The 26,546-nt window shown below is 42.4% G+C and overlaps 2 protein-coding genes across 2 annotated transcripts; one reads left to right on the top strand and one right to left on the bottom strand.

Moving 5' to 3' along the window:
• Positions 1 to 3,049: 3,049 nt before the first annotated feature.
• On the top strand, positions 3,050 to 4,217 carry LOC133500329 (putative uncharacterized protein DDB_G0271982). Its single transcript, XM_061818870.1, has 4 exons — positions 3,050 to 3,124; positions 3,538 to 3,595; positions 3,920 to 4,018; positions 4,180 to 4,217. The coding sequence occupies exons 1-4, from the start codon at positions 3,050 to 3,052 to the stop codon at positions 4,215 to 4,217; spliced, it is 270 nt and encodes an 89-aa protein (XP_061674854.1).
• A 107-nt stretch (positions 4,218 to 4,324) lies between these two features.
• LOC133500328 (proline-rich protein 36) lies at positions 4,325 to 25,294 on the bottom strand (the record flags this gene model as incomplete). The annotated part of the gene is made up of 3 exons (XM_061818869.1): positions 25,286 to 25,294; positions 24,868 to 24,931; positions 4,325 to 5,787 (listed from the first exon to the last, which is right to left on the bottom strand). Coding segments are annotated over exons 1-3 (1,536 nt in total), but the record flags the coding sequence as incomplete, so codon positions are not given.
• Positions 25,295 to 26,546: the final 1,252 nt, after the last annotated feature.

Genomic DNA, 26,546 nt, shown 5'->3' with positions numbered 1-26,546 from the left:
CCTCCCACATTCCAAAAACATGCAACATTAATTGGACACTCTAAATTGCCCCTAGGTGTGATTGTCAGTGCGGCGGTTTGTTTCGATCCGCCCTGTGATTGGCTGGCAACCAGTTCAGGGTTTACCCCGCCTCCTGCCCATTGACAGCTGGGATAGGCTCCAGCACCCCCGTTACCCTAGTGAGGGTAAGCGGCTAAGAAAATGGATGGATGGATGGATTGATATTTTCGTAGGGTTCGAACATAATTTAATCTTTTTCTCCTTTTTTTTATCTCATGCCAACAAAAAAAGCTTGTTTTTTTTTTCAAAAACAGAGGGAATCTTTTTTTTGATCATACAATGAAGACCTTATGCATTTAAATTCCATCCATCTATTTTCTTTTGCTGCTTATCCTCACAAGGGTACGCGGGATTGCTGGAGCCTATCCCAGCTGTCAACGGGCAGGAGTCGGGGGACACCCTGAACTGTTTGCCAGCCAATCACACACACACAAACAGACAAACAACAGTCTCACTCACAATCACCCCTACAGGCAATTTAGAGTGTCCAATTAATGTTGCATGTTTTTGGGACGTGGGAGGAAACTGGAGTGCCCGGAGAAAACCCACGAGGCACAGGGAGAACCTGCAAACTCCACACAGCAGGGGCCAGGATCGAACCCGAGTCCTCAGAACTGTGAGGCCAACGCTTTACCAGCTGATCCACCGTGCTGCACTTCATGCATGTACATCTTTGAATTTTTCCAGTCATGGCTGCCCCACAACGTTGCGGGTAGCTTCACCACTTCTCCGAGGAAGTACCGCGCTCACGTGCTGTATACCTTTATTGCTGCATCACAAAAATAATAATAATCGTTGAAGAGCATGTTGTACATTTTTAGCACATCAGCCGACAGCGAGTCTGTGATGAACGAGCCTGTGATGTGTAAGTTTATTTCTGCTCGCTGTTGTGTTGATAATTGCGCATTTCGCAGCCACTTAAGACTGTAACTCATATCCCATATGTCGTCGCTGTCGAATTTGACTACCTGACAAGACTAATAAGAGCAAACGGGAGGCATCAATAGCGACGAACGAAGACGCACGGCGGCGGCAGTGAAGGGACAGCTCCGCTTTTGCTTCGACGCAAGACAACGCGTCGTTACGACAATCAAAGAGCAGCTTTGCCGAAAGCCTCTCAGATGTATTCTGGGACAACGATGTCGTACCGCGGCGGCGGCGTTGACAAACAAACGACGACGCAAACGTCGCTTCTGTGCTCCCGTAAACACATTTGGCATCGTATGACATAAAAAAGTTTTCAAGGAACTCACAACTCATCTAGTTTAACCAGTGACAAACTTATTTTGTCGGCTTGAATGGCAGGCATTCACATCAAGGACTGCATTGATTTTTTTTTTTTTTTTTTGAAAAAATGGTATGTACTTAAAATAAAAATTAAATAAATAAAAGCAAGTGATTATTAAAAAAATAGTAATAAAAAATCATTTGTTATTTAGAATAACTAATATTACAAGACAAAAAGGGGGAAACCTGAAAATCAAAGTAAAGAAGCCATGATGATTGAGCTGTGTTATGTTGATACATTTATGATTTACAATTAAAGGTTTTGCAAAAATGTGGGGAAAACATTTTTGAGAATAAAAGTTGAAAATGATATTTGAAATTAGAAAATAAAAGTTCAAATGTTACAAGAGGAAAATAAAAATCAATTATGACGGAAAAGAAATTCTATTTTTAGAGACCTATTTTTTCAAGAAAATATAATTAATGATAGTCTGAATGTTCTAAAAAATATCTGAATATTACAAGCATATTCTTTAAGGGGGAAAAAATAATCACCTTAATAAAGCAAATCTAATTCATATTTCACATTTCATACAAAAAGTAACTCAATGTGCTTTACAAAAATAAAAACATTAAAAACAAAAGAAAACCAGCCTAAAAAGAAAGAAAAATATTAAACACCATACAATGAAAAGAAAGATCATTTAAAATAATAAAAGTAGTTTAGTAAAAGTGCAAAGTTCAAGGTGAAATATTCAGGGAAAAAAAATCTTTTTGGAGAAAAAAGATACAATGTTTTCAAGAAAGCAATTCATCCAGGATAAACTTGGCATATTATGAAAAAAAAATACAATATTAAAAATGAAAAATTCCGCCAATTAAAATTATACAAAATTTGGTATTTTTTAAGAAAGGTTGTTACTGAACAATAATTAAGGAGTAGGGAAAATCATCCAACTCAAATAAAATCTTTAAAAAGGGCAAATCTTACAAGGAAAAAGTACTTTTTGAAAAGTCAGAAGCAGCAAAAAAAAAACATCTAAAAATGGAGGAAAATGTCATTTTTGAGAAAAGCCAAAGTTTTACACGATTAAAGGTGTAACATTACAAGAAAGAAATATTTCAAGAAATTGAAAGGGAAGAGCTGGCTGTAGATGGTTTCTGTTTTGGTTAGCAACAGAGCGGAAATGGGATCAGCAGTATGTGATACTGATCACATCCATAAACTGTGAAAATTCAACTTTGCAAATGCAAAAATTTGAGCCAATGAGAACTTTAGTGGGCCAACTTCATCACCCACAATTTGAAGGTACAGTTACGTGGAGAAATGAATAGATCAAGGGTGTCGCTTCAGATGCTCTCCACTTTTCCTGATTCAACACTTGATCAACTCCCGTAAGATGAACACAAAATATCAATTTGAGCATGATGACATTTTTACTGCGCTAAATTGAACTAGTTTCAAGTGCACCAAAACGAGTCCAATCTTGCAACAGTTGAAACACTGAGAAGGAAAATGCTTTTACGCCATTTCTGACTGCAAACTAGTTCAAAACCAATGTTTACTTACAATTTCCACCTTTTGGGGGCAGCCCTTTATTGCGCTCTTCACTTTTCCTGACTCGTGAGTGCAACATCGTGGCCAGCTCCTATTTCCGAGCTTCACCTCGGGCAACAACGTCTCCGAGAGTGGCTCTTTTTTTTAAAAAAAAAAAAAAGATGCGTTACACGCATTTGAATGAGCGCAATTCTGTGAGAGCGCATGCGTGTAAGAAAGGAGAGGCGAGGAGAAAAGAGCAGAGGAGAGGAGAGAAAGGAAGGGAAGGGAGAGACGGAGGTGAGATAGGGAGAAAAGAGCAGACGAGAGGGAGGAAAAGAGATGAGAGGAGAGGAGAGAACACAAGAGAAGTGGGAGAAAAAGGAGGAGAGGAGAGAACACAAGAGAAGTGGGAGAAAAAGGAGGAGGAGAGGTGAGGAGAGAAGAAGAGAGAGGAGAGGAGAAGGGAGAGACAGAGGTGAGATAAGGAGAAAAGGCAGAGGAGAGGGAGGAAAAGAGGGGATAGGAGAGAAGAGGGAGAAAAAGGAGGAGAGGAGAGGTGAGGAGAGGAGAGAGAGAGAGAAGAGGGAGAAAAAGGAGTAGGAGAGAGTAGGAGAGGTGAGGAGAGAAGAGACAGGAAAGAAGAAGGGAGAGAAAGGGAAGGATAAGGAGAAAAGAGCAGAGGAGAGGAGGAAAAAGAGGAGAGGAGAGAAGAGCGAGAAAAAGGAGAGAGAGAAGAGAGAGAAGAGGAAAGGAGAAGGGAGAGACAGAGTTGAGTTCAGGAGAGAAAAGAGCAGACGAAGAGGAGAGAAGAGAAGGGAGAGACGGAGGTGAGATAGGGAGAAAAGAGCAGAGGAGAGGGAGGAAAAGAGATGAGAGGAGAGGAGAGAAGAGAAGGGAGAGACGGAGGTGAGATAGGGAGAAAAGAGCAGAGGAGAGGGAGGAAAAGAGATGAGAGGAGAGGAGAGAACACAAGAGAAGGAGAAAAAGGAGGAGAGGAGAGGTGAGGAGAGGAGAGGAGAGAAGAGGGAGAAAAAGGAGTAGGAGAGGTGAGGAGAGAAGAGGAAAGAAGAAGGGAGAGACAGGTGAGATAAGGAGAAAAGAGCAGAGGAGAGGGAGGAAAAGAGGAGAGGAGAGAAGAGCGAGAAAAAGGAGAGAAGAGGAGAGAAGAGGAAAGGAGAAGGGAGAGACAGAGTTGAGTTAAGGAGAAAAGAGCAGACGAGAGGAGAGAAGAGAAGGGAGAGACGGAGGTGAGATAGGGAGAAAAGAGCAGAGGAGAGGGAGGAAAAGAGAGGAGGAGAGGAGAGGAGAGAACACAAGAGAAGGAGAAAAAGGAGGAGAGGAGAGGTGAGGAGAGAAAGAAGAGGAGAGGAGAAGGGAGAGAGAGAGGTGAGATAAAGAGAAAAGGCAGAGGAGAGGGAGGAAAAGAGGAGAGGAGAGAATAGGGAGAAAAAGGACGAGAGGAGAGGTGAGGAGAGGAGAGAAGGAGGAAAAGAAAAAGGAGAGGAGAGGGGAGGTAGGAGAAGAGGAAAGGAGAAGGGAGAGACGGAGGTGAGATAAGGAGAAAAGAGCAGAGGAGAGGGAGGAAAAGAGGAGAGGAGAGAAGAGGGAGAAAAAGGAGGAGAGGTGAGGTGAGGAGAGAAGAGGAAAGGAGAAGGGAGAGACAGAGGTGAGATAAGGAGAAAAGAGCAGAGGAGAGGGAGGAAAAGAGAGGAGAGGAGATGGGAAGAAAAGAGGAGAGAAGAAGGGAGAGACAGAGGAGAGATTAGGAGAAAAGAGGAGTGGAGAGGGAGGAAAAGAGAGGAGAGATGAGAACAGAAGAGAAGAGAAAAGGGAGGAAAAAGGAGGAGAGGAAAGGAGAGAAGAGGTGAGGAGAGAAGAGAAGAGGAGACGACAAGGGAGAGACAAACGTGAGATAAGGAGAAAAGAGCAGAGGAGAGGGAGGAAGAGAGGAGAGCAGAGGAGAGGGGAGAAGAGAAGAGGGAGAAAAAGGAGGAGAGGAAATGAGAGGAGAGGTGAGGAGAGAAGAGAAGAGGAGAAGGGAGAGACAGAAGTGAAATAAGGAGAAAAGAGCAGACGAGAGGGAGGAAAAGAGAGGAGAGAAGAGGAGAAAAAGGAGGAAAGGAGAGGTGAGGAGAGAAGAGGAAAGGAGAAGGGAGAGACAGAGGAGAGATTAGGAGAAAAGAGGAGTGGAGAGGGAGGAAAAGAGAGGAGAGGAGAACAGAAGAGAAGAGAAAAGGGAGGAAAAAGGAAGAGAGGAAAGGAGAGAAGAGGTGAGGAGAGAGGAAACGACATGGGAGAGACAAACGTGAGATAAGGAGAAAAGTGCAGAGGAGAGGGAGGAAAAGAGGAAAGGGGAAGAGAGGAGAGGATAGTAGAGGAGAAGGGAGAGACGGAGGTGAGATAAGGAGAAAGGAGCAAAGGAGAGGAAAGAAAAGAGAGAAGAGATGAGAAGAAAAGAGGGAGAAGAGCAGAGAGGAGGAGGAGAGCGCAGAGGAGAGGGAGGAAAAGAGAGGATAGGAGAAGAGAAGAAAATAACAAGGAGAGGCAAGGAGAGGAGGGGAGAGGTGAGGAGAAGAGGAGAGGAGAAGAGAGAGACAGGTGAGATAAGGAGAAAAGAGTAGAAGAGAGGGAGGAAAAAAAAGAGGAGGAGGAGAGGAGAGGAGAAAAGAGCAGAGGAGAGGGAGGGAAAGAGAGGAGAAGAGAAGAGAGGAGGGATGAGAGGAGAGATGCAGAGGAGAGATAAGGACAAGTGAGCAAAGGAGAGGGAGGAGAAGAAAGGAGAGGAGAAGAGAGGAGAGGAGAGGAGAGGAGAGGAGAGGGAGGAGAAGAAGAGGAGAGCACGGTGTGAAGAGCCACGGGGAGCTGCGAGGCACTTGTCAGAACATGATGTGCTACGGCGCCTCGCCAAGAGTGCAAAAGGGTGCGCCAGGTCACGCGGGCCTCGTCCGCTGGCCCGACACCTTGTCAGCGTTCGGGAGGGGGCGCGGACGCATAATCACACACCACTAATGCGTCTAAAAATAGATCACACCAGCCACACGCTCGTTTTGTGCTCCAATATCAGCGCCGGGCTGAATTTACCATTTCATAACCGGAAATAATAATTCACATCACGTTAGGTTAAATGCGACAAAAGATGCCATTTTGTTGTGCAGGTCTCTTTTTTTTTTTTTTTAATAATAATTTGTATGATACAAAGGACTGTGGAGACAGGTTGTCGTCGACTTTAACAGCAATGCTTCATAATCAGAAAGCTCATTAGCACAGATGTGAATTATTACTGGAAGTAGAAAAACTGATTTGGCATTCATATTTTCCCTTATTTATAATAGAATGACTACCACACAACGTTTATTGTATATGTTGTATCATGCAAGCTTTATGGATAATAGTAAACTTAAATTCAATGTAATTATCTGAGTTTGTGGGCTCTGTTTGACGTAATTAGTTTTATTTGTTAATTATTTATTTATTATGTAAGCGCTATCGTCAACAAAGATTTAATTTAATTAGATTTTTGTTAGATTTAGATTTGACATCCATGGGGCCTCGTATTTTTTATTATCTTAATTTGTAAGCGCTTTGTAATTAGATTTGTTTTTTATTTGAAGTTAACTATTATTTATTGAATGTTATGTTTGTATTATGTAAGACAACATTGATTTATTTTATTCATTTAGGTTTGATTTAATTAGATTTTTGTTATATAAGATCCATGGGGAGCATGATTTTATTTACATTTATTATGTAATATGCATGGTCAAGATTGATTTATTTGGTTAATTTAATTTGTATTAGGTAGGCCGATTGTGAAATTTAGCAATGTCATTTAATTTTTGTTATGTAAGATCACCATGGCGAAGATTCATTTTATTTTAATGAATGACGTAAGACCTGTGGTGAAAATGATTTTATTTTATTGATATAATTACATTTACATCACAGAGCTATAGAAAACATTCATCTATTTTAGTGATTTAATTACATTTTAATTTAAGATACTGTATACCATCAACAGCATTCTATTTATTGATAAAATTATTATCATTTATAAATAATGAATTATTATTATTATTTATTTCAAATTATTTTATTATTCAAGCTATTTGGTTCTAGCATCGCATATCTACGTTATGACTGATACATTTTTGTACAACAAAATAAGACAGAAGAAGCACTTTAAGTGCTGGATGAGCTAAAGTTTCACAAGAATTAATGTCATTTTAATATTATTTTTTTCCAAAAAGTCCAAAATAAAGGCCTGTCTAGGGAATAAACAACAACCACGTAGCAAGAATACGAGAATGTCATTACTTTAACGACGGCCACACGCATCACGCTAATTGGGCGTGAAGCCATTTTCATAAATAATAGCCTCTTTTATATTAATTATTTTATTACAAGCGAGGCGCCGTCTGTCACTCGGGACTTATCAAAGCGGCGCAACGATTCCGATGATGAAGTCGCCGGAAAGTGGGAAAGCGAGGCACATAAAGTGGCCCGTTAAAAAAAAAAGTCATTTGATGTTTTCAAAGCGTTAAGATAAGATAAGATGAGATGAGATGAGACGGCGTCGGGTCATTGCGAGGGCGGCTCACAGACAAACGGATTTGGGGGAGTCGATTTCGACGGCTGCGAATGGATTTTTGGTACGTTCAGCGGGTCTGCCAAAATTTTCGAAAATGTCAAAACATTTTTTTCAAGTTGCTTAAAATTACACTTATTGGTACAGATGTACTGCAAAACTACTGTCAAATGTTTTCAAGTCGCCAAAAAGGAAAAAGAAAAACACTTTTAGGTCCACAAGTGTCAGTAAAACTTCCACACACGCACACTGGGGACCCAGGGGGGAATCCTTTTCTGGCCATTTTGACAGGTCTGTGGCTGTTATAAAATATTTTCAAAAAAAATGTAGAAAAGTCCGGAAGCTGTCATGTGCCTTGACACCTTCCAAACATCCACGTGGATGCCTAAAAAAATCATTACTTTTTTACCAGGGGCTCCATTTCTGACCCCAAAATAGCAAGAAATCCTTTACAGGGTGTGATTTTGGGCTTATTTGGGGGGGAGTTTCAAAAATGTTCGTAATTCCCAGCCGACAGAGTGCACCTGGTTACAAGCCTCACCGTGTACATTTGTAAAGGAAATACCACTTGGTACATACATACGACGCAGCTGTGTAAAAGTCGCAAGTGCCCACATTGAAACCTGCGTTGAAACCCGAGATATTTACAAAGCGAGATGGTACACAGAAAGAGTTTAACACGAGCTAATGCTAAGGCTAGTGCGAACGCGAACGCTGCTCTGGTAAGTCCCGATTGACAGCGCTAACGCTAACAGGGCCGGTGTGACGGTCTGAGCACTCCCGGTGCTGAAAAGTCTCCTTGTGATTAACACGCATGCGCGTATATTTTGTAAACTGTCGATCAAAATGTGTGTCACGTTATGGTGTCTTATGATACGTCTAGTACTTCTAGGAATAAAACTTGGTGGTATTTGATGTAAAAAAAGTTGAGAAGCGTTGATTTAATCTCAGTACCGTCTGACTTTCCTTCTATTTCCCTGCAACTACTTAGCCGCTGCCATTAATCACAATAAAATAGCGGATAAATTGTAACCGGAGTCACTTTTGACAGCCCGGACAGCTGTGTGTTTCACAAAGGCCCCGTTTTCACTCGCACTCCACCAGGGTACCCGACGCCAGCTGCCGTTTATTTACGCCGCATCGTCGTCTTGTGAATTTACAACCCGCCCGAGTCGGAGGCGGACGACAGCTCGTTGGATTAATCAGCGCATTACTTTGACTGGAGGGAGGGAACAAAGTCGACTGTGATTGAGTGACTGGGTGTCTTTGCTGGACATCAACGTGAAAGGACTCCAAGCATCTTAACGCAGCTTTATGTCCTCTTTAGGTTGTCACTCAATGCACTAATTGTTGCATTGAGAATCCAGCAACATGGTGCAGAAAGTAGAAATAATCCGAAATGGGACCGTTGATCACAGGTGACAAGTACACAGTAGCGAGCGCAATGGGCTAGCATCAAATAATGATACCCAACTGTATCACATACTTATCTGGAATGCAATTGACTTGATAACACTCACCATGTACAGTATCGCCATCACTTGCAATACGGTATCATCCATCCATCCATCCATTTTCTTAGCTGCTTATCCTCACAAAGGTTGTGGGGTGCTGGAGCCTATCCCAGCTGTCAACAGCCAAGAGGCGGGGGACACCCTGAACTGGTTGCCAGCCAATCGCAGGGCGCATCGAGACTAACAGCCGCACCCACAATCACACCTAGGGGCAATTTAGAGTGACCAATTAATGTTGCATGTTTTTGGGACGTGGGAGGAAACTGGAGTGCCCGGAGAAAACCCACGAAGGCACAAGGAGAACATGCAAACTCCACACAGGCGGGGCCGGGATTGAACCCGGGACCCCAGAACAGTGAGACCAACGCTTTACCAGCTAACCCACCGTGCCACCCAATACGGTATCAAAAGATCAATATTTCTGTTCATTTTTATCAGAATCAGCTTTGTTGTGATTATAGCATTAATGCACCAATCTCAGATCTTGATTTCATGATGCATCCGTCGTAAGACTTAACTTAAATTTATATATAATACTTTAATATGGTACATACAATAATACGGGATATCGATCCAGCATTAGATTGTATCTTTGATATTATTGATATCGATAAACAAAGCTCAAATATCGATACCGAGATGCTACAATGGGTCCTTGAGTTATGAGTTGTATTCTTTCCCTGACCAAGCTCATGACGCAATTTTACTCATTTATCAAATTTTCCCCATGGAACTGAGATGCAGTTATTGTACACGCAATCTTTTTTGTTACGTTTTTAGTCAAATAAAATGTCGATGACATGTCCGGCATGCTAAACTAGCCATGAATCGCGGTTGCTAATTCCACTCTGCGCCTCTGTTACATTGCTAAAAAGTCAAAGGCCATTTTCTTTTTATGAAATCTCATCATCTGCTTTCTCTGTGAACGCGCCACTGCCACCACAGCCCCCGTTCGATTCAGAATTTGTGATTAACGGCAATTCCCACAAGGACTACGGGCGCCGTCTCATCACTTCGCTCACTCATATCTGCCGCCGACGTCACCGTGTGAGCGGCAAATCAATGACGATCCGCCATCGTGGAGGTCAGGATGGTCGAGGGCCAGGCTGGCTAATACACTTTGTAACTTGACTTTTCACCAGTTTTTCAAATCAGGAGCTGTTGATTGGTCATTTTTTTATTTTTTGCTTCATGTTGCGGGCCAAAACTTTAGTCATGATCGAGCTTTTCCCGTTTTAGTCACACACACACACACACACACGCACACAAAAAATGGGCGTAACTACGACTGTTCTGTACTGTATTGTAATACCGCAGTCACTGATGCACTTTTAGGAAAAACACAAATGCAAAAATAAGATCATGCGCAAGGAGCTGCTGTAGACCACAACACATGCCCGGAGGCTCACATGCAAACAAACTGGAAATTACTCTCAATAATTAAATATTATTCAGTACTGTACTGCGACCAAATGTTCAAATAAGTAACCAGTCCAGAATAGCTGTCATTTTTTAGTTTGTATGATTATATTATATACTAAGTACGATTGCTATTTGTTGTCCAATGCAATACAATAATGATACACAGGCATTAAATATCAATATCATTCTCTGTGGGGATTAAACGGTGGTTTAATCGATACGTCAACATCATATATTGTATTGATATCACTATTTTCTGTATCATGCTGTGATTGAGTGTTGATCTACCAGTATTAAATATCGATATTGCAATGCATCATACTGGCACTTGGCTGTATCATTTTCCAGTGCGATACAGTAACGATACACTGGAGAGTATTGTCGCATAATGGATAATTTATCTTGGTGAAGCAGCAAAAGTTATTAAACCACAATTAAAGTAACAAGACAACTGTGGATGTGCACAGGCCATTCCTCTTTTATGCATCCAGAAATTATTCAGTAGGGCTGTCATAAATGTTTCCATAATTCATGTGATCCACATGCATGAATTACACATTGATCCATCATAAAGCAGTTTGTATACATAATGTGCCCCCCATGATGTGTTTTCTCATCTTTCAGATAAACATGACATTATTTGCTATTATTCCGCCGCGTAAACGTTTGAGTTTAGTTCTTCTATTCGCTATGGGAAGCCACGCAAGTTTATTCGATATCCTCGCTAACCAACTTAAAGTCCATGTACTAGTAGCCTCTTTATCCTCACTTGAAAGTCAATTCATTGCACTAGTAGAACGACTTGTCTCTCTAGTAATGTTTTTTTATTCCCACTGTTACATTTTGGGACACAAGTTGGACAACTTCATATTGCAACTAGCACGGTCTGGAAGGCTACTTATGTGTGAGACAACCAGTTGCACGTAGTAGAGTTACTAGTACTGCACTGTAGTTTGATAGCAAGGTTTAATTCCATACTTGTACTAGTAGTGAAAAATCCTTGACTAGTCAGAGTCAGTCATTCTACTCGTGTGATGAGTTGTCGTACTAGTAAAGATAAGGAACATACTAGTATACAAGATCTTAAAGCCCAAGTGTCATCCCGATAAACATTCTAAAATAGATATTGCAATGAAAAATACATATGGCATTGTTCACTTCAATGACTATACGAAAAAATAAATATGAGCAGAGAGTGCGTCATCGATGCGTAAAGTTGCGTAAGTGTCATTCGACATCCAAGTGGTTGCCATATTGGCTACATCTTCCGTCCGTGACGTCAACCCGAACATTCGCCATTGAAAACACGCTGTGGCCCCTACTGTGGGAAACCAACACGCCCCTTCTGACACGAAGAAGAGAAGATCTCACAACCAGGGCAAGATTACTTTGTCGTTTCGAGCCATATTTAGAGGATTTAGATGTCTATTCCCATAAGACAATTGAGTTCAATAGTACAAGGTCTAGCACACACTAGTGCAATCGGTCCTACAAGCTTTTTTTCCTCCACTACTGCCTTCCATTCCAACTACACGTCATTAGCGAAGAGAAACTGTCCAATTGTTGACATCTGCACGCCACTAGTACTACTAGCAAAGCACTCATTTAGAGCTAGTAGCATAGAGTTGTCAACTAATACACACTTTTTCCTCCTGAGAAACTTTGTCGTTTTCCTACTAGTATGTGCAAATTCTTCTACTAGTGACAATAACGAGCACATTGGACTGACTAGTTAATGGACCCCTTAAACTGCATATCAAGGACATCAACCAATAGTTCCTTGTGCTCATCCCGTTACTATGGCAACCGCAAAGCCAGCGACATTCCAACGGGAGATCGATGTATTTTTGCCTATCACAAGTAAATTTCCCTAAGGTTTGTCAGCTTAAATAAACGCTGAAGGTGCCCCGCGTGGAATTGTGATGTATGACGATAACAGGGGGGTGGTGGTGGTGTTGGGGGGTGGGGGGGGTGCTTTGATATATCAAAACAGCACTATTGCCTAATGGCGATGTTATCTCGCATAAAACCTCCCCCGTGTGTCCTGTTTTCCGTTGTATTAAAGAGGTAAAACACGCCACTCTGCTTTGTGACTTTCCCCTTAAGATGTTTTTCTTGTTTTCTATCATTCTTTCCTTATACCAAAGAAGGTGAAGAAATAAATGCTTTGGATTTGCTTTCGACTGCATAAAACAAAAATAGGATGCAATTATTACCGCACGTTGGAGTTAATTGTTATCAGAGGTGCAGCGATGAATCGATTCGTCGGCAACTAACGAACGGCAAATTAACTATTTCGGTAACCGTGGCTGAGAATGTCAAGCAGATTTTCTTCAGAGTTTGAATCCCAAACTTTGTGCACTTTTACGGAGTCCTCCACGAAAGCAGGCTGATTATCTTTGTCTTTGATCAAAATAAGACATCTGCTTTTACTTTGAAGAACCATGAACAACATTTTTGCCTTTTTACTGACATGTTACTGACCAAAGCAATAACTGAATCGTAATTATTTCATTTTTGGAATAATGTCCTGTTCAAGGGATGGGAATTATCTGCTTTTATCAAAGTCATCGATTAACAGAAAAAAAAAATTGATGGATCAATTATTCAAATAATTGTTATTTGCAGTCCTAATTGTTATTCTATCCTGCTTTTCCACTTTGATATTTTCCTTATCCTTACATTTTAAGCACAATACCGTAGAATGCTATTTTTCAAAAGTTTGCAAAATTTGTGTGGGTGCCAGGCATGGCATTTTGATTCAATTGGAGGGGGAAACAATAATTTGATATATGAATGTTTTAGGCGGCACAGTGCATCAACGGGTAAAGCGTTGGCCACACAGTTCTGAGGTCCCGGGTTTGATCCCAGAGCTACCTGTGTGGAGTTTGTATGTTCTCCCCGTGCCTGCGTGGGTTTCCTCCGGGTACTACGGTTTCCTCCCACATCCCAAAACCATGCAACATTAATTGGACACTCTAAATTGCCCCTAGGTGTTATTCTGAGTGCGGCTGTTTGTCTCAATGTGCCTTGCGATTGCCTGGCAACCAGTTCAGGGTGTCCCCCGCCTCCTGCCCATTGACAGCTGGGATAGCCTCCAGCACCCCACGACCTTTGTGAGGATAAGCGGCAAAGAAAATGGATGGATGGAGGAACGTTTTAACTTGAGAATATGGTCACGAAACAAAATAAACTCCTAAGTCAAGGCACCATTGCAATTAGTACAGAACGTTCCACTGTGTTGCTGCATCAGCTTCGACGGTTATCATACTTTTCCGAACTGGTCCATTTTTACGGTGCCGTCATGAAAAAGAGAGAGAAAAAAAAGAAGCTAAAGTGAGGAGTATTCAGATATTTCATCGCTTCTATCTGCGTTGCTCGAATGCCACTCCATAAGTACAATGCATATTTCGCCATCTACCAAACGCATTCAAGCACTATATTGCACTGATGACCCCAGCAAAAGGCTTTTATGGTGGGTTTGATGGGCGATGGGAACAGATGAGCCGCGGCGGTGGTCCCGAGCCAAAGCCTCTTGGAGCATTCTGGGTAATAATGATAACAATAATAACACAGCTACTCACTCAGTGGGCGTCAGACGTCGCAATGTAAAACCGCTTAATGGGGCCGCGCGGAAATCTGTGACGCCAACGCTCGCGTGACGGTTAGTCCCCGGCATACCTGAGTCACTGGGCAACGCACAGCAGCCTTCACGTGGGGGTCCTGCAAAATGTCAGCGTGAGCGTTATCGTAGATAGCGATGCGATAATGAGATGTATTTTCCTTTGACGCAGAGACAAGTGAATAGACGAACAGGTGAATATTTTTATTGTTTGCTCGAGTGGAGCGCAATTGGCATCTCTGTCCAATGGCGGCTTTGTATGGCAATTTAAAATGAGCTCCTTTATTATTCTCTTTCATTTTTATCCATCCATCCATTTTCTTAGCTGCTTGTCCCCACAAGGGTTGCGGATAATGCTGGAGCCTATCCCAGCCGTCAACAGGTAGGAGGCGGGGTACACCCTGAACTGCTCGCCAGCCAATCGCAGGGCACATCGAGACAAACAGTCGCCCTCACAATCACACCTAGGGGCAATTTAGAGTCTCCAATTAATGTTGCATGTTTTTGGGATGTGGGTGGAAACCGGAGTGCCAGGAGAAAACCCACGTAGGCACGGGGGGAGAACATGCCAATTCCACAAAGGAGTGTCTGCAATTGAACCCGGGACCTCATAACTGTGAGGCCAACGCTTTACCAGCTGCTCCACCGCGCCGCCTCTTTCATTTTTAATGTTTTTTATTTTTATATGTTATGCTATTATGCCAGTGTAAATGCCAAATGTGAGTTGTATGAAATGGGTTTTGCTTTGCGTTTTGTTAGTTTTCTGAAATGTGAATTTGTTTCAACTTTTTATTCATTTGTAATTTTCTGAAATGTAAAAGTGCCCTACAATTGGGTGGCAACCAGTTCAGGGTGCACCGCACCTCCTCCTGACACCTGGGATAGGCTCCAGCACTCCTGCAACGCTTGTGAGGATAAGCGGCTCCGAAAATTAATGGATTGAAATGTAAACGCTTTACACAATTTGTTACATTGTTTGTTACAATCGGCTTAACTCCCTATCTTTTCCCTTCTAATTCATTGAAGACTTTTATCTTGAAAAGCTTTTTTTGTCAATTTGGCTGCACTTTAACTGTGATAACAAGGGCCTAGATAATATTTGACTTGACTTTAACAACAAGTGAGTCAAGTCATTTATCACAACTTCCTGTGTCTTTTTCCAACTTCCGAATGTGTTTTCCATGTCAGGGGTCGACAAATTCTTCCAGTTTGCTATCATTTTGCATTATGAGCAGAAGTTTGAAAAACCAGCAGATAGCAAAGCGTGCTTACGGTCTGTTCGTGTCTCGCCGAGGTATTGTTTGTAGAGGAAACAACGGGCCGGAACGGAACGAAAGCTGACAGCGATGAAATGAACCCCGGTTCGGTTTTCGGCTCCTGCTAATCAGATCGCAGCCAGAGCAAGAAAGAGGCAGCAAAGCATGGAGATTTATCAGTGTAACGTTACAGCCGGCAAACACCACCAGGAACACAACAAATGCGTTTGATCAAAGATAAAAGCAAGCTTCTTCTCCCACACATGCTTTATGCTGCGGATGGACCACCAGGGGTCAGTAAAACTCACGCACTTTATATGAAATGACACCCCCTCCCACCCCCACAAAAAAAGTTGGGTTTTGTATTTAGGCTTATTAGCGGTAATACTTGACTTTTTATTAATATATTGCTGGTATTGGGCAGAATGGTCGCATCTCCAATAAACATTACTTTTCTTGAAAAGTGTTGAGTCCTTAAAACTGCATCATGAATGAACGCAAGTCATTGTCAGGGATTTCCTCAAAATGTGAATTTGACCAAAATTAAGACAAAGGAGGTTTCCGGCTGACAGTAACATTTTTTTCGCATATAGTAACCACCCACTATGCCGTGTTTCATGCGTCAAAGCCACCTAATTTGTGTTTGATTTTTTTTTAATCGCACAATACCTTTTAATAAATCTTTTCCTTTCGGCTTGTCCCGTTAAGGGTCGCCACAGTGTGTCATCTTTTTCCATCTAAGCCCATCTTGTGCATTTTCCTCTCTAACACCAACTGTCCTCATGTCCTCCCTCACAAGATCCATCAACATTTTCTTTGGTCTTCCTCTCGCTCTTTTGCCTGGCAGCTCCATCCTCAGCACCATTCTACCAATATTCTCACTCTCTCACATCTGGACATGTCCAAACCATCGAAGTCTGTTCTCTCTCACCTTGTCTCCAAAACATCCAACTTTGGCTGTCCCTCTAATGAGGTCATTTCTAATCCTATCCAACCTGCTCACACCAAGCGAGAACCTCAACATCTTCATTTCTGCTACCTCAAGTTCTGCTTTCTGTTGTTTCTTCAGTGCCACTGTCTCTAATCCGTAGCTCATGGCCGGCCTCACCACTGTTTTATAAACTTTGTCCTTCATCCTAGCGGAAACTCTTCTGTGACATAGAACACCAGACACCTGCCGCCAACTGTTCCACCCCGCCTGGACCCGTTTCTTCACTTTCTTACCACATTCTCCATTGCTCTCTATTGTTGACCCCAAGTATTTGAAGTCGTCCACCCTCGCTATCTCTTCTCCCTGGAGCTTCACTCTTCCTCCTCCGCCCCTCACATTCATGCACATATATTCAGTTTTACTTTGGCTCATCTTCATTCCTCTCCTTTCCAGTGCGTGACTCCATCTTTCTAATTGTTCCTCTGCCTGCTCCCTGCTTTCACTGCAGATCACAATATCATCTGCGAACATCATGGTCCAAGGGGATTGCAGTCTGACCTCATCTGTCAGCCTATCCATTACTACCGCAAACAGGAAGGGGCTCAGCGCGGATCCCTGATGCAGTCCCACTTCCACTTTAAATTCTTTTGACACACCTACGGCGCATCTCCCAATACCTTCAACAAGGCAATTGATATTACAGGAAGTAGGCAGTCTCCAAGATGCAAAAACATATTTTTGGACTGCATGAGTTATTAACTTTGGTATTTTCACCATCTATTGATCTATTGCTCTCGCTCAATATATCCTGTTTAAATGTGTGTATTGTTTCAATTAAGGTGTGTTGAATGACTAAAAAGATTTAGATTTTTTTTTTAATCACTTTTTTTTTTTGCATAATTCTGTATGCGTTGAACTTCCTTGTATACATGTGCCTGTTTTATGTAATGTTTGTGCCATTTTGTTTTGTGGTTAGCCATTTTTTCTCATGCCAAATATGTGCTTTGACCCAAAAAAAACATTAGGAGGCTCCGCAGTGGTAGTAACAAAACCATGTTTTGTCAGTGGCCAGTCGTATTATCCAGATTTGTACTTGTAATGACAAACAAAAGTCACTTACATGTTATTAAATTATCTGAGAACTGTTTCCAATTGTGGAAAAAAAAAAAAGCAACGTGTCTCCCGTTGTGAGCAAAGGACTCTCCAAATGCTTAAAATAGGCGGCCGAAAACCTGCCAGACTCACTTGTTCTTGTTATTATTTTTTAATGGCCGAGAACCCGCTGAGCCCCAGCTCCGCGGCCACTTTTTTTTCCCCCCTTCTTCTTCTTCCCGGAAAAGAGAGCACACACCGGAGATAAGATGTGACAGCTCGATCGCTGCTCAAACGCTCTGCATGGAAGACTGACGGCCGCAGCAGATAGGAAAGCGGTAAAGGGGGCGGGGGGGGGGGGGGTGTAGTACGTGACCTTTATTGAAATGGATTTCCGTAAACTCACACTGGACGCCGTGACATTCTCGCCGTGTTTTTAATTTGCCAGTACACACTTGTATTAAATAAGGAGGCAAGCATGCCCATGGGCTAAACAGTCTGTGTTGGTTTCCGAGGAAAAGGTCAAGTCAGACGGATGACTTGAAAGCCTTTTAACGGCTTGCCAACCGTATGTGGGACATCTCGTTACACGGGAAGCCTGCATTGATTTATTTTTAAACATTATTATATCATTTGTGGACACATAAAGGACAGGGTTGTTTTCCAAAATTTAAAAGGGTTCCCAGGTGACACCGTTTTGCCAAAATTCCTCAAGGATCAAGAATTACTGCACAATTTACATAATAATGACCATTTTCGCACCTGAAATTCACATTTTGATGGCAGTATGAACAGCAACTCTCCCCTTACTACTATTTTTGGTAAATAATAAAATATCAGTTGCTTGTTTAATTTTAGGCAGAATGGTGGATTCTGCCTCGCAGTTTTGAGGACCGGGGTTCAAATCTAACCCCCCACCGTGTGTTGTTTGTAAACTCTCCCCGTGCCTGCATGGCTTTTCTCCGGGTACTCCGGTTTCCTCCCACATCCCAAAAACAAGCGACATTAACTGGACACTCTAAATTGCCCATAGGTGTGATTGTGAGTGCGGCTGTTTGTCTCGATGTGCCCTGCGATTGACTGACAAAGAGTTCAGGGTGGACGCCACCTCCTGCCTGTTGACAGCTGGGATAGGCTCCAAAGACCAAAGACCCTCGTGAGAATAAGCGGCAAAGCAAACGGAAGGATGGGTGTTTCATTTCGGATTTCATTGGTGTGCAGGAACTCCAGACAACCAATTATTTGTGTACAAGCTATTAAAAAGTCCACTTTACATAACATATCCCCTATTTAAAAAAAATATAGCATTGAAGTAGCAGATTAGTATTGAGTAGACTCTATAGGAGGAACTCTCGGAAAGTCTATAAATCACTCTTAAGAAAAATGCAGACATGCTTTTTGCCACGCGAAGACGGATGCGTGCTTTGCAAGAGCAACCGCGAATTGCTTCGCGGGAGAGGCCAGATAACCTTGAGCGCGTCGTGACAGATGAAGTCCGAGCGGAATGAGTCAAAGACTTCACAGGGGCCGACGATTTAAAGACAGCTTATTTACTTCTGTGATGAATTGAGTTGGGGAAGAAAAAAGCACAATGTGACGCAGGGGGCAGGCAGATGGAGAAGTCTTTTGTTCTCTTATGTACCTTTGCCTTCATTTCATTTCAGAGTTGACTGCTTTTGAAGGGCGGCATTATGTGCTTTAGGTCGGCCGTGTCGTCCGGAGCGGCTAACCGGCTTGCCGAATGTGAGACAAACTCGCAGGGGCGGACGCAAAAAAAAAAAAAAAAAAAAAAGCTTGTTGCCTAATGGCTTAGCGATAACGTGAATGGAGGATGTGACGCTTGGCCCACAAGGATGTGAAAGTTCTGAAACTAAAACGCTGATGACTTGACAGTTATTGATAATATAACTCACGATCAGAGCATTTCTGATTTGAAATGAATGAGCAAACATACAGTACATGTAAACTGTTTCGCTGTCTATTTCCTGTCCGGCCTTTCTATATTGATGGATTTTTTTTTTTAACCTATCCTTGATCATTTCCTGAAACTTGTCCGTTCGATGTTTTTGTACTCTAGCTGTAGAATTACAATTTATTACTCTGGAGCCATCTGGTGATATATTGGTCATGTTGATCGGTTTAAATAATTGATAGTGGGATTTTTTTTTCCCGCTTATATTTCAGATGCTCTGAATATGCGTTTCTGCTCATAAGGCTATAAATAAGAAACGGTGTAGTCTATTTTGCTGTGACAATTTGCCTATATCCATCTATTTTCTGAGCCACTTATCCTCACGAGAGTGGCAGGAGAACCAGAGCTGATCCCAGCTGTCATCGCGCGGGAGGCAGGGTACACCCTGAACTGGTTTGTTTGTGTTGAAAAATGCAACAACACAATGCAATTGTTTGTGTAAAATGGGCTCAGGACTGCGTACATGCTGCATGAGTGGCGCTAATGTTTAATTATCATTTCTCCATCTAAAATGTTTTGCTGCCATCTTACTGAATCTACACAAAGTTTTGATTTTCATTATTTGAGGAAGGGGTCAACCGTAGTTCATAGTTTGTCATGATTGAACTTATTTTACAAAGAGGAAATTAGCATATTATTATAATGCTACCATTTTTATTGTTTCAAAACCTGAGCATGAAACCAAACATCCAAACCTATCCATAAATCGCACCTTAGACCCTAACCCTGAACCTAAACCCCAACAATTTTCCCTAACCCTCAACTCAGTCCCAAGCTACCAAACACCCAACCATGAACCTCACCCTAGTCCATGACCCTAAATCGAAAAACTACCACTAACCCTGAACCCAAAACCCAAACCCAACCCTAGACACTGACATCTACGCCAAATCACAAAGCTACTCCCTACCCTTGGGCCTAATGACTAACCCTAACCTTAACCATGAATCAAAACCTTAACTATCTCCCCTAACCCTCACCCAAGACCCTAACCCCTAAATCTAACCCCACTCTTTCCATCGAACCCTCAAACACTTAATCCAGTACAGCATAACAGATAATGAAGGGCGTATAGTGTTATTTCATAATCTGTCAGAATCTGTGAATGTCCTGAACTCCTGTTTCCATGCCAGTGTTGTACTGATCAGAATAGTGCCAGAAAGATGCTCACTATTTGAACTTCCCATACCTGACTTCACAGAGTTTTTCATTTGACCGCAAACTAGTTGAAACATGTTCAAATTGTATCGATTTCATTGATTTAAATCATCCATCCATTTTTTGAGCCGCTTATCCTCACAAGCGTCACGGTAGTTGTACTCACTATTAGACCTAGGGGAAGTTTAGAGTCTAGGATTAATGCATGTCTTTGGGATGTGGGAAGAAACCGGTGTGTCCGGAGAAAACCCACGCAGGCACAAGGAGAACATGCAAACTCCACACAGGCGAGTTCCGGATTGAACCCCAGTCTTCAGAACTGTAAGTTGCCAACACTTTACCAGCTGATCCACCGTGCCACCCTAGTACATACAGTAACTTCACGCCAAAGCTCTAAAGCGCAGGTGTCAAACTCTAGGCCCGCGGGCCAGATCTAGCCCGCCAAATGATTTTATGTGGCCTGCGACACCAAATCTAGAGTGTCAATTTCCACGATTCTTTCAAATTGTCATATATCATAAATGATAAAGTTGAGATATTAAAAGCTTATTTGTGTTACCAAACGTGAATAGTTGAAAAACACATTACCCTTGATTTTTGATTCCAAAACGAGTTCATAAATTGATTATGTAAATATGATGAGATGACTAAATATTTTTGTTTTACAGTCATGCCGAAGGAAACCGGAACAACAATGTGGCCCGTGAGAAAAATGAGTGTGACACTCCTGCGCTAAAGCTTTTCCACCATGCCACCCTGATTCAGTTCAATTGGAAAAAATGTTGGTGACGATTTTTTCAACTCTATTGAGTCTCCCTCACCTTCAAAGACGTGATCTTCGTAACCAACAGAACGCGATTCAATGACCTTGAGCAAGGGAGTGTCCCCGGTCTCCCAGTTCAAGAGGTGCACCTCTCATCGCACGACCCTTTCACTCCGACATCTTCACTTGCATCTGTGATACGGTTTGCGGTGGTCTGCAAGACAAAAAAAAATGGACAGCAGAGATTGTGTTGATTTTGAATTAACGAGTCGAAAAAAATAGCAGCAGTGTAGCAATGTACGAATCTCACATTCCTCTCACAGGTATCAAGCGTTGCGAACTCTACAAAGGGTCACAGATCACATTTGAAAAAGACAAATCGCAAACAAAACATATTTGTACAATGGAAGAATAATGTTCATTTTTCATATTGCTAGGAAAATTGCTTTTTTTCCCCACATGGCATCTAAACGAATAACGGGAATTCTGACTATTCATCCGTCACTGACTGGATCAGTAATATGTGCTCATAAATTATTATTAGGTGATTCATAGCCATAACCTGAACATTCAGATATTAAGTCTGAGCTAGAAAACTCGGGTGATTTCTTACTATGAATCCAATTTTATGGTGTCTTTCCGTGATTTTCATGCGAAGCACGCGCCTTACATTGCACTCCCACACCACTTCCAATGGCACCATATTAATTATAATAATCACGTGTTAATTGATGTCTTTGGATAATGTCACGGGCATGCGCCGCGCAACTCATACCGGTGAACAAAATGAGCGTTTGCGCCGCGAGACACCCAACAGATGATTTTGGCATACAAACGCATTGCTCATTAATTCATGCAAAAGGGCACCGCAGCAAAAAAAAAAAAAAAATATGGTCGCTCGTCGTTGAGAGACTTCAATCTGTGTCTCGCTGTATTTGTTTGGGTCGACATACATTCTTGACTCATTATGGCAGCACCTCTTTGGCCTTGACTGCAGTGTATAATTAACTTCCCGGGATTTATCTGTCGCGCATTACCAACGAGCCAAGAAAGCTGCGGAAGATTGATGCTTTCAAACGGCCTTAATGTCATTGCGCTCTATTTATTTGGCCTGCTGACCGATGCCCGTTTGATTGTGCGACGTATTTGGAGCAGAGCCACCTTTGTCTTTGGAACGTTTACCCTTCTGCACAGCAGCCTGCTCTAAAGCTTTGGTATTGTCTCAGCCCAAACAATTATCAGTTCCAGAAAATCTACAAATTCATAAGTGGCACAAAAGACAGAACAGATGCAATACAGTCAGTCAGTTTTTAGCCTGCAACAGTGGACTGAGTGAAAAATGTGGAAGTAGCATCAGGTTCCTTATTTTTATATGAAAAAGGAACAATCCACAGACTTCATGTTTGTACGATCAATGGTCTGTTGACGACCAAACTCTGTGTCAGGGTTTGTTCTCTATTTGTAGAAGGATGTTGTTGGTGCCCTGGGAATGCTCAATCCTAAAACTGTGAGAGTAGAATTTTATTGGCCTCTCCATCGGTATGATCAACAATCCATAGACTCAAGAAATCCCTGTTTTGGTACATATTCACTTTGTACCAGGATGTGGTTAAAAATGTGAAAGTCCAACTTGGTTTTATCGCCTTAGGACAATGCATCCATCCATCCATCCTTTTTCTTTGCCGCTTATCCTCACGAGGGTCACAGGGAGCCTATCCCAGCTGTCAACGAGCAGGAGGTGGGGTACACCCTGATCTGGTTGCTGGCCAATCGTAGGGCACATAGAGACAAACAGCCGCACTCACAATCACACCTAGGGGCCATTTAGAGTGTCAAATTAAAGGTCAAGTGTTATGAAATGGATGATTTTTAGTATGTTATTCATGAAAAAAAAACCGGCAGCCAGTATGGACCCATCCGTTTTTTCACCACAAAACATGATTTTAACGTATATAGCTTATTGGAACTCCCGCCATGAAAATCCTCTCAAAGGATTTGTTTTTGACAAGAAGCAGGAAGTGACAGAGGCAGTAGCGCGCTCAAGCGGGCTCGTTTCTTGCTATTAGTTTTACCTGCCGGAAGGCAGCTTGTTAGCCAAAATGGCAGCTCGTTGCATTGCTGGATATTGCTCGAACACTCGGGAGGATGGATTCACTCTTCATACTTTTCCAAGAGATCCAGTTTGTTGTGAAAAATGGATTGCACAGGTGCAAAGGACGCGAGCTTCGTGGGTTCCAAATGACAGGTAGGTGTGTATACAGGTACTAAAAAAAAAAAAACAATAGTGGGGGGGGGCAGAATCTGTTAGTCAGGGATGCTAAATGTGTCAATGTGCGCATCGGAAGGCTTAAATGCAACAGTCGCTGAAGGACGGGCTCCGCAGGCCTTGTGAGTCGTCGCTGGCCTTGTTGACAAGGCCGAGCCAGTCGCCAGCCTTGTCGGCCGGGGTGGCTCATCTCCGCCGCGGGAGTAGATCGGACTGGGAGGTGGTTTGGCGGCGACGTCGTCGTCGTCGCTTGCAGGCGGCGTTGTTTTTATCATTGCCCCACAGAGGTGGATTGGCCGTAATCCGCATAACATCTAAATATGGCTCTAAAACAATATTACCCTGGTATCTTCACTTGGTTGGGAGGTGTTCGCTTCTTCAAAAACAGCTTGCATGTCAGAAGGGGCGTGTTCGTCTCCCACAGTTGGGGCCACAGCGTGTTTTCAATGGGAATGTCCAAGGTGACATCACGGGCAGGAGATGCATCCAATATGGCGACCACTTGGATGTCGAATGACACTTCCGCTCATATTTATTTTTTCGTATAGACATTGAAGTGAATAATGTTATATGTATTTTTCATTTCCATATCTATTTTAGAATGTTTCTAGGGATGACACTTGACCTTTAATGTTGCATGTTTTTGGGATGTGGGAAGAAACTGGAGGGCCCGGAGAAAACGCACGCAGGCACGGGGAGAACATGCAAACTCTACACAGGCGGGGCCGGGATTAAACCCACGTCCACAGAACTGTGAGGCCAACCAGCTGTGCCACCCTAGTACATAGAGTAACTTCAAATTTTATTTCAAAGATACTCCACAGTAAGTAACATTCCAGGGCCTCCCAAAATCCTGTCTTGGCTATTTCCCAAATATGTAAAATAAAGTGTTTGAGACTCTTGAAATGTCTTAGAATAATTTCATTTTTATGATTACGGCCAAGGAAAAATCCCAATTCGGGTACTTTGACCCTTAAGAATGTGGGTAGAATTTCATTTCGTTAATAAACGCGCTTCTGTTCAGAAACAGTTTCAAAACAAATGATTCATGGTTAATTTAATGTGGATTGCACATAGGCATAACTCTAAAATGCACCAAAGAAATTATATCACGCGTCCACGGACTCACAACAGCTGTGGGTGGTACGATACCAAAGCAGAGGACATCGTAGGCTAATGTGTTCAAAGAAATAGCGCAAGAGAACTAAGCGTGCTGAAGATTGGATTAGGTGAACCGCCACCTCCCCCGTGTCGACTGATCAAAGATGGAGCTCAGCATGGGCAACTGAGAGCGGCGAAGACGCGAGCTGCCTCTGATTTGTCGAGACAGTCCAAAAGATTATTCACTGATTATCTTGAAGAGCGAGTCGCTCCGTCTCAGTTTCCGGGGCCGAGGCCATCAAAGCGTTTCTGCCTCACAGGGAAAGCCTCCGTCGAGACGAAAAGCAAAGGCTCTCACTCGCAATGATGCTCGGGGAGGCGTGAAGTGAAACTGAGGTGCCTGAGTTGGGCGAAAGGTCCGACTGCACACGGAAGCGTGCACTTCATTGATTATTGCGTTTTTGTCAACTTGATTTATGAGTCATTTAGGTCCTTGAGGACCAGCCAGGCCATGGACGCACAACTCACTGAACGGTGTCACTCGTTAAGGAACATTACAAATATTACATTGAGAGAGGGTTGAGCGTAGAGATGGTCCTTTTGAAAAGAAAATGAAATTGATTGTTAAGGAGTCGCTCAATTGCGTGGAATTGATTTTTGTTTCAAAGCATATTGAAGCACTCGTTCGTCTTTTTTTTTTATATAGCGCTGGTCCTCATTAGTCTGTGTGTGTGGGGGGGGGGGGGGGGTGAGCTGAAGAAGTATCCTAAGCTTACTTTGGGCATTGTTCACCGTGACAGCCAATCATGGGGCACATATGGTAAGTATACACATATCGTAATCCTCACGAGTCCTCCTCCAAATAGCGAAAAACCAGAGGAATTGAAGCCGCCTAAAAATGTTTAGGATTGCGTAATTGCGGGATTGGATTGTACATCAAATCAGAATCATGTTTATTTGCTAAGTATTGTTTGTGGGAAAAAAAACACGAGGAATTTTTTTCCAGAAATTGGAGCCGCTCTACTATGACAACACACAGTGACACAAGTGGACTCTCTATCGTTAAAAACCAAAGACCACGTCCGAACCCTTGGTGTTCTGATTGATTCCGACCTGACTTTCAACAATCATATCAAATCAATCACAAAAACTGCCTTCTACCATCTGAAGACCATATCTAGAGTGAAGTCTTGTATGTGTCAAGCAGACCAGGAAAAGCTCATCCATGCTTTTATCTCAAGTAGACTTGACTACTGTAATGGTCTCCTGACTGGACTCCCAAAAAACAGTAATAAACAGCTGCAGCTCGCATTCTGACCAAAACAAAGCGGTCAGAGCATATAACTCCAATCCTAAAGTCCTTGCACTGGCTTCCAGTCATCTTTAGAAGAGATTTTAAAGTTCTGCTCCTGGTCTATAAGTCACTAAATGATTTAGGTCCTGAATACATGAAACAAATGCTTACGGAATACAAAGCCAGTAGAGCTCTGAGGTCAAATAGTGTAGCGCAGAGTCCAAAGCAAACGTGGTGAAGCAGCATTTAGCTATTATGCTGCACATGAGTGGAATAAGTGGCCAACGGGGTGAAGTCAGCCCCAAGTGTTTTTAAACCCAGATTGAAAACTCTTCTTTTTTCTCATGCTTTTTAGAATATATCCACTTTTTGATCATATTACTTGCACTCTATGCTGTTTTAATTATCTTTTTTTTTCCAATATTGTGTTTGCCATTTTCATTGTTTTTATGCCGTTTTAAATGTTTTATCACTTTGTTTTCAAATGCCTTTAATCATGTAAAGCACATTGAGTTACCTTGTGTATGAAATGCGCTACACAAATAAATTTGCTTTGCTTTGCTTTGAATACATTTGAGACAACAGTAACAAAGTTACTGAGCAATAAAAGATTACAAGTGACAGGGTAATGTCGATAATTTTTGGGGCAATTTTGTAAATGATGCATAGTCCTCAAGCAATTTGGAGCAGTGTGAAATGACAAATAGAACAATAGTCTGATGCACTGGCCATTATGCAAATGA

This window comes from Syngnathoides biaculeatus, chromosome 5 (assembly GCF_019802595.1).
Source record: "Syngnathoides biaculeatus isolate LvHL_M chromosome 5, ASM1980259v1, whole genome shotgun sequence".
NCBI classification, from domain to species: domain Eukaryota; kingdom Metazoa; phylum Chordata; class Actinopteri; order Syngnathiformes; family Syngnathidae; genus Syngnathoides; species Syngnathoides biaculeatus.
This window is presented reverse-complemented; position numbering and strand designations above follow the sequence as displayed.

Bases quoted from the DNA above. Each gene is read 5' to 3' on its own strand.
- LOC133500329 (XM_061818870.1), top strand. From the start codon at position 3,050: ATGCGTGTAAGAAAGGAGAGGCGAGGAGAAAAGAGCAGAGGAGAGGAG. The intron at 3,125-3,537 runs GTGAGATAGGGA...GAGAGGAGAGAA, and splicing joins AAGGGAAGGGAGAGACGGAG to GAGCGAGAAAAAGGAGAGAG. The intron at 3,596-3,919 runs GTTGAGTTCAGG...AGGTGAGATAAG, and splicing joins AAGGAGAAGGGAGAGACAGA to GAGAAAAGAGCAGAGGAGAG.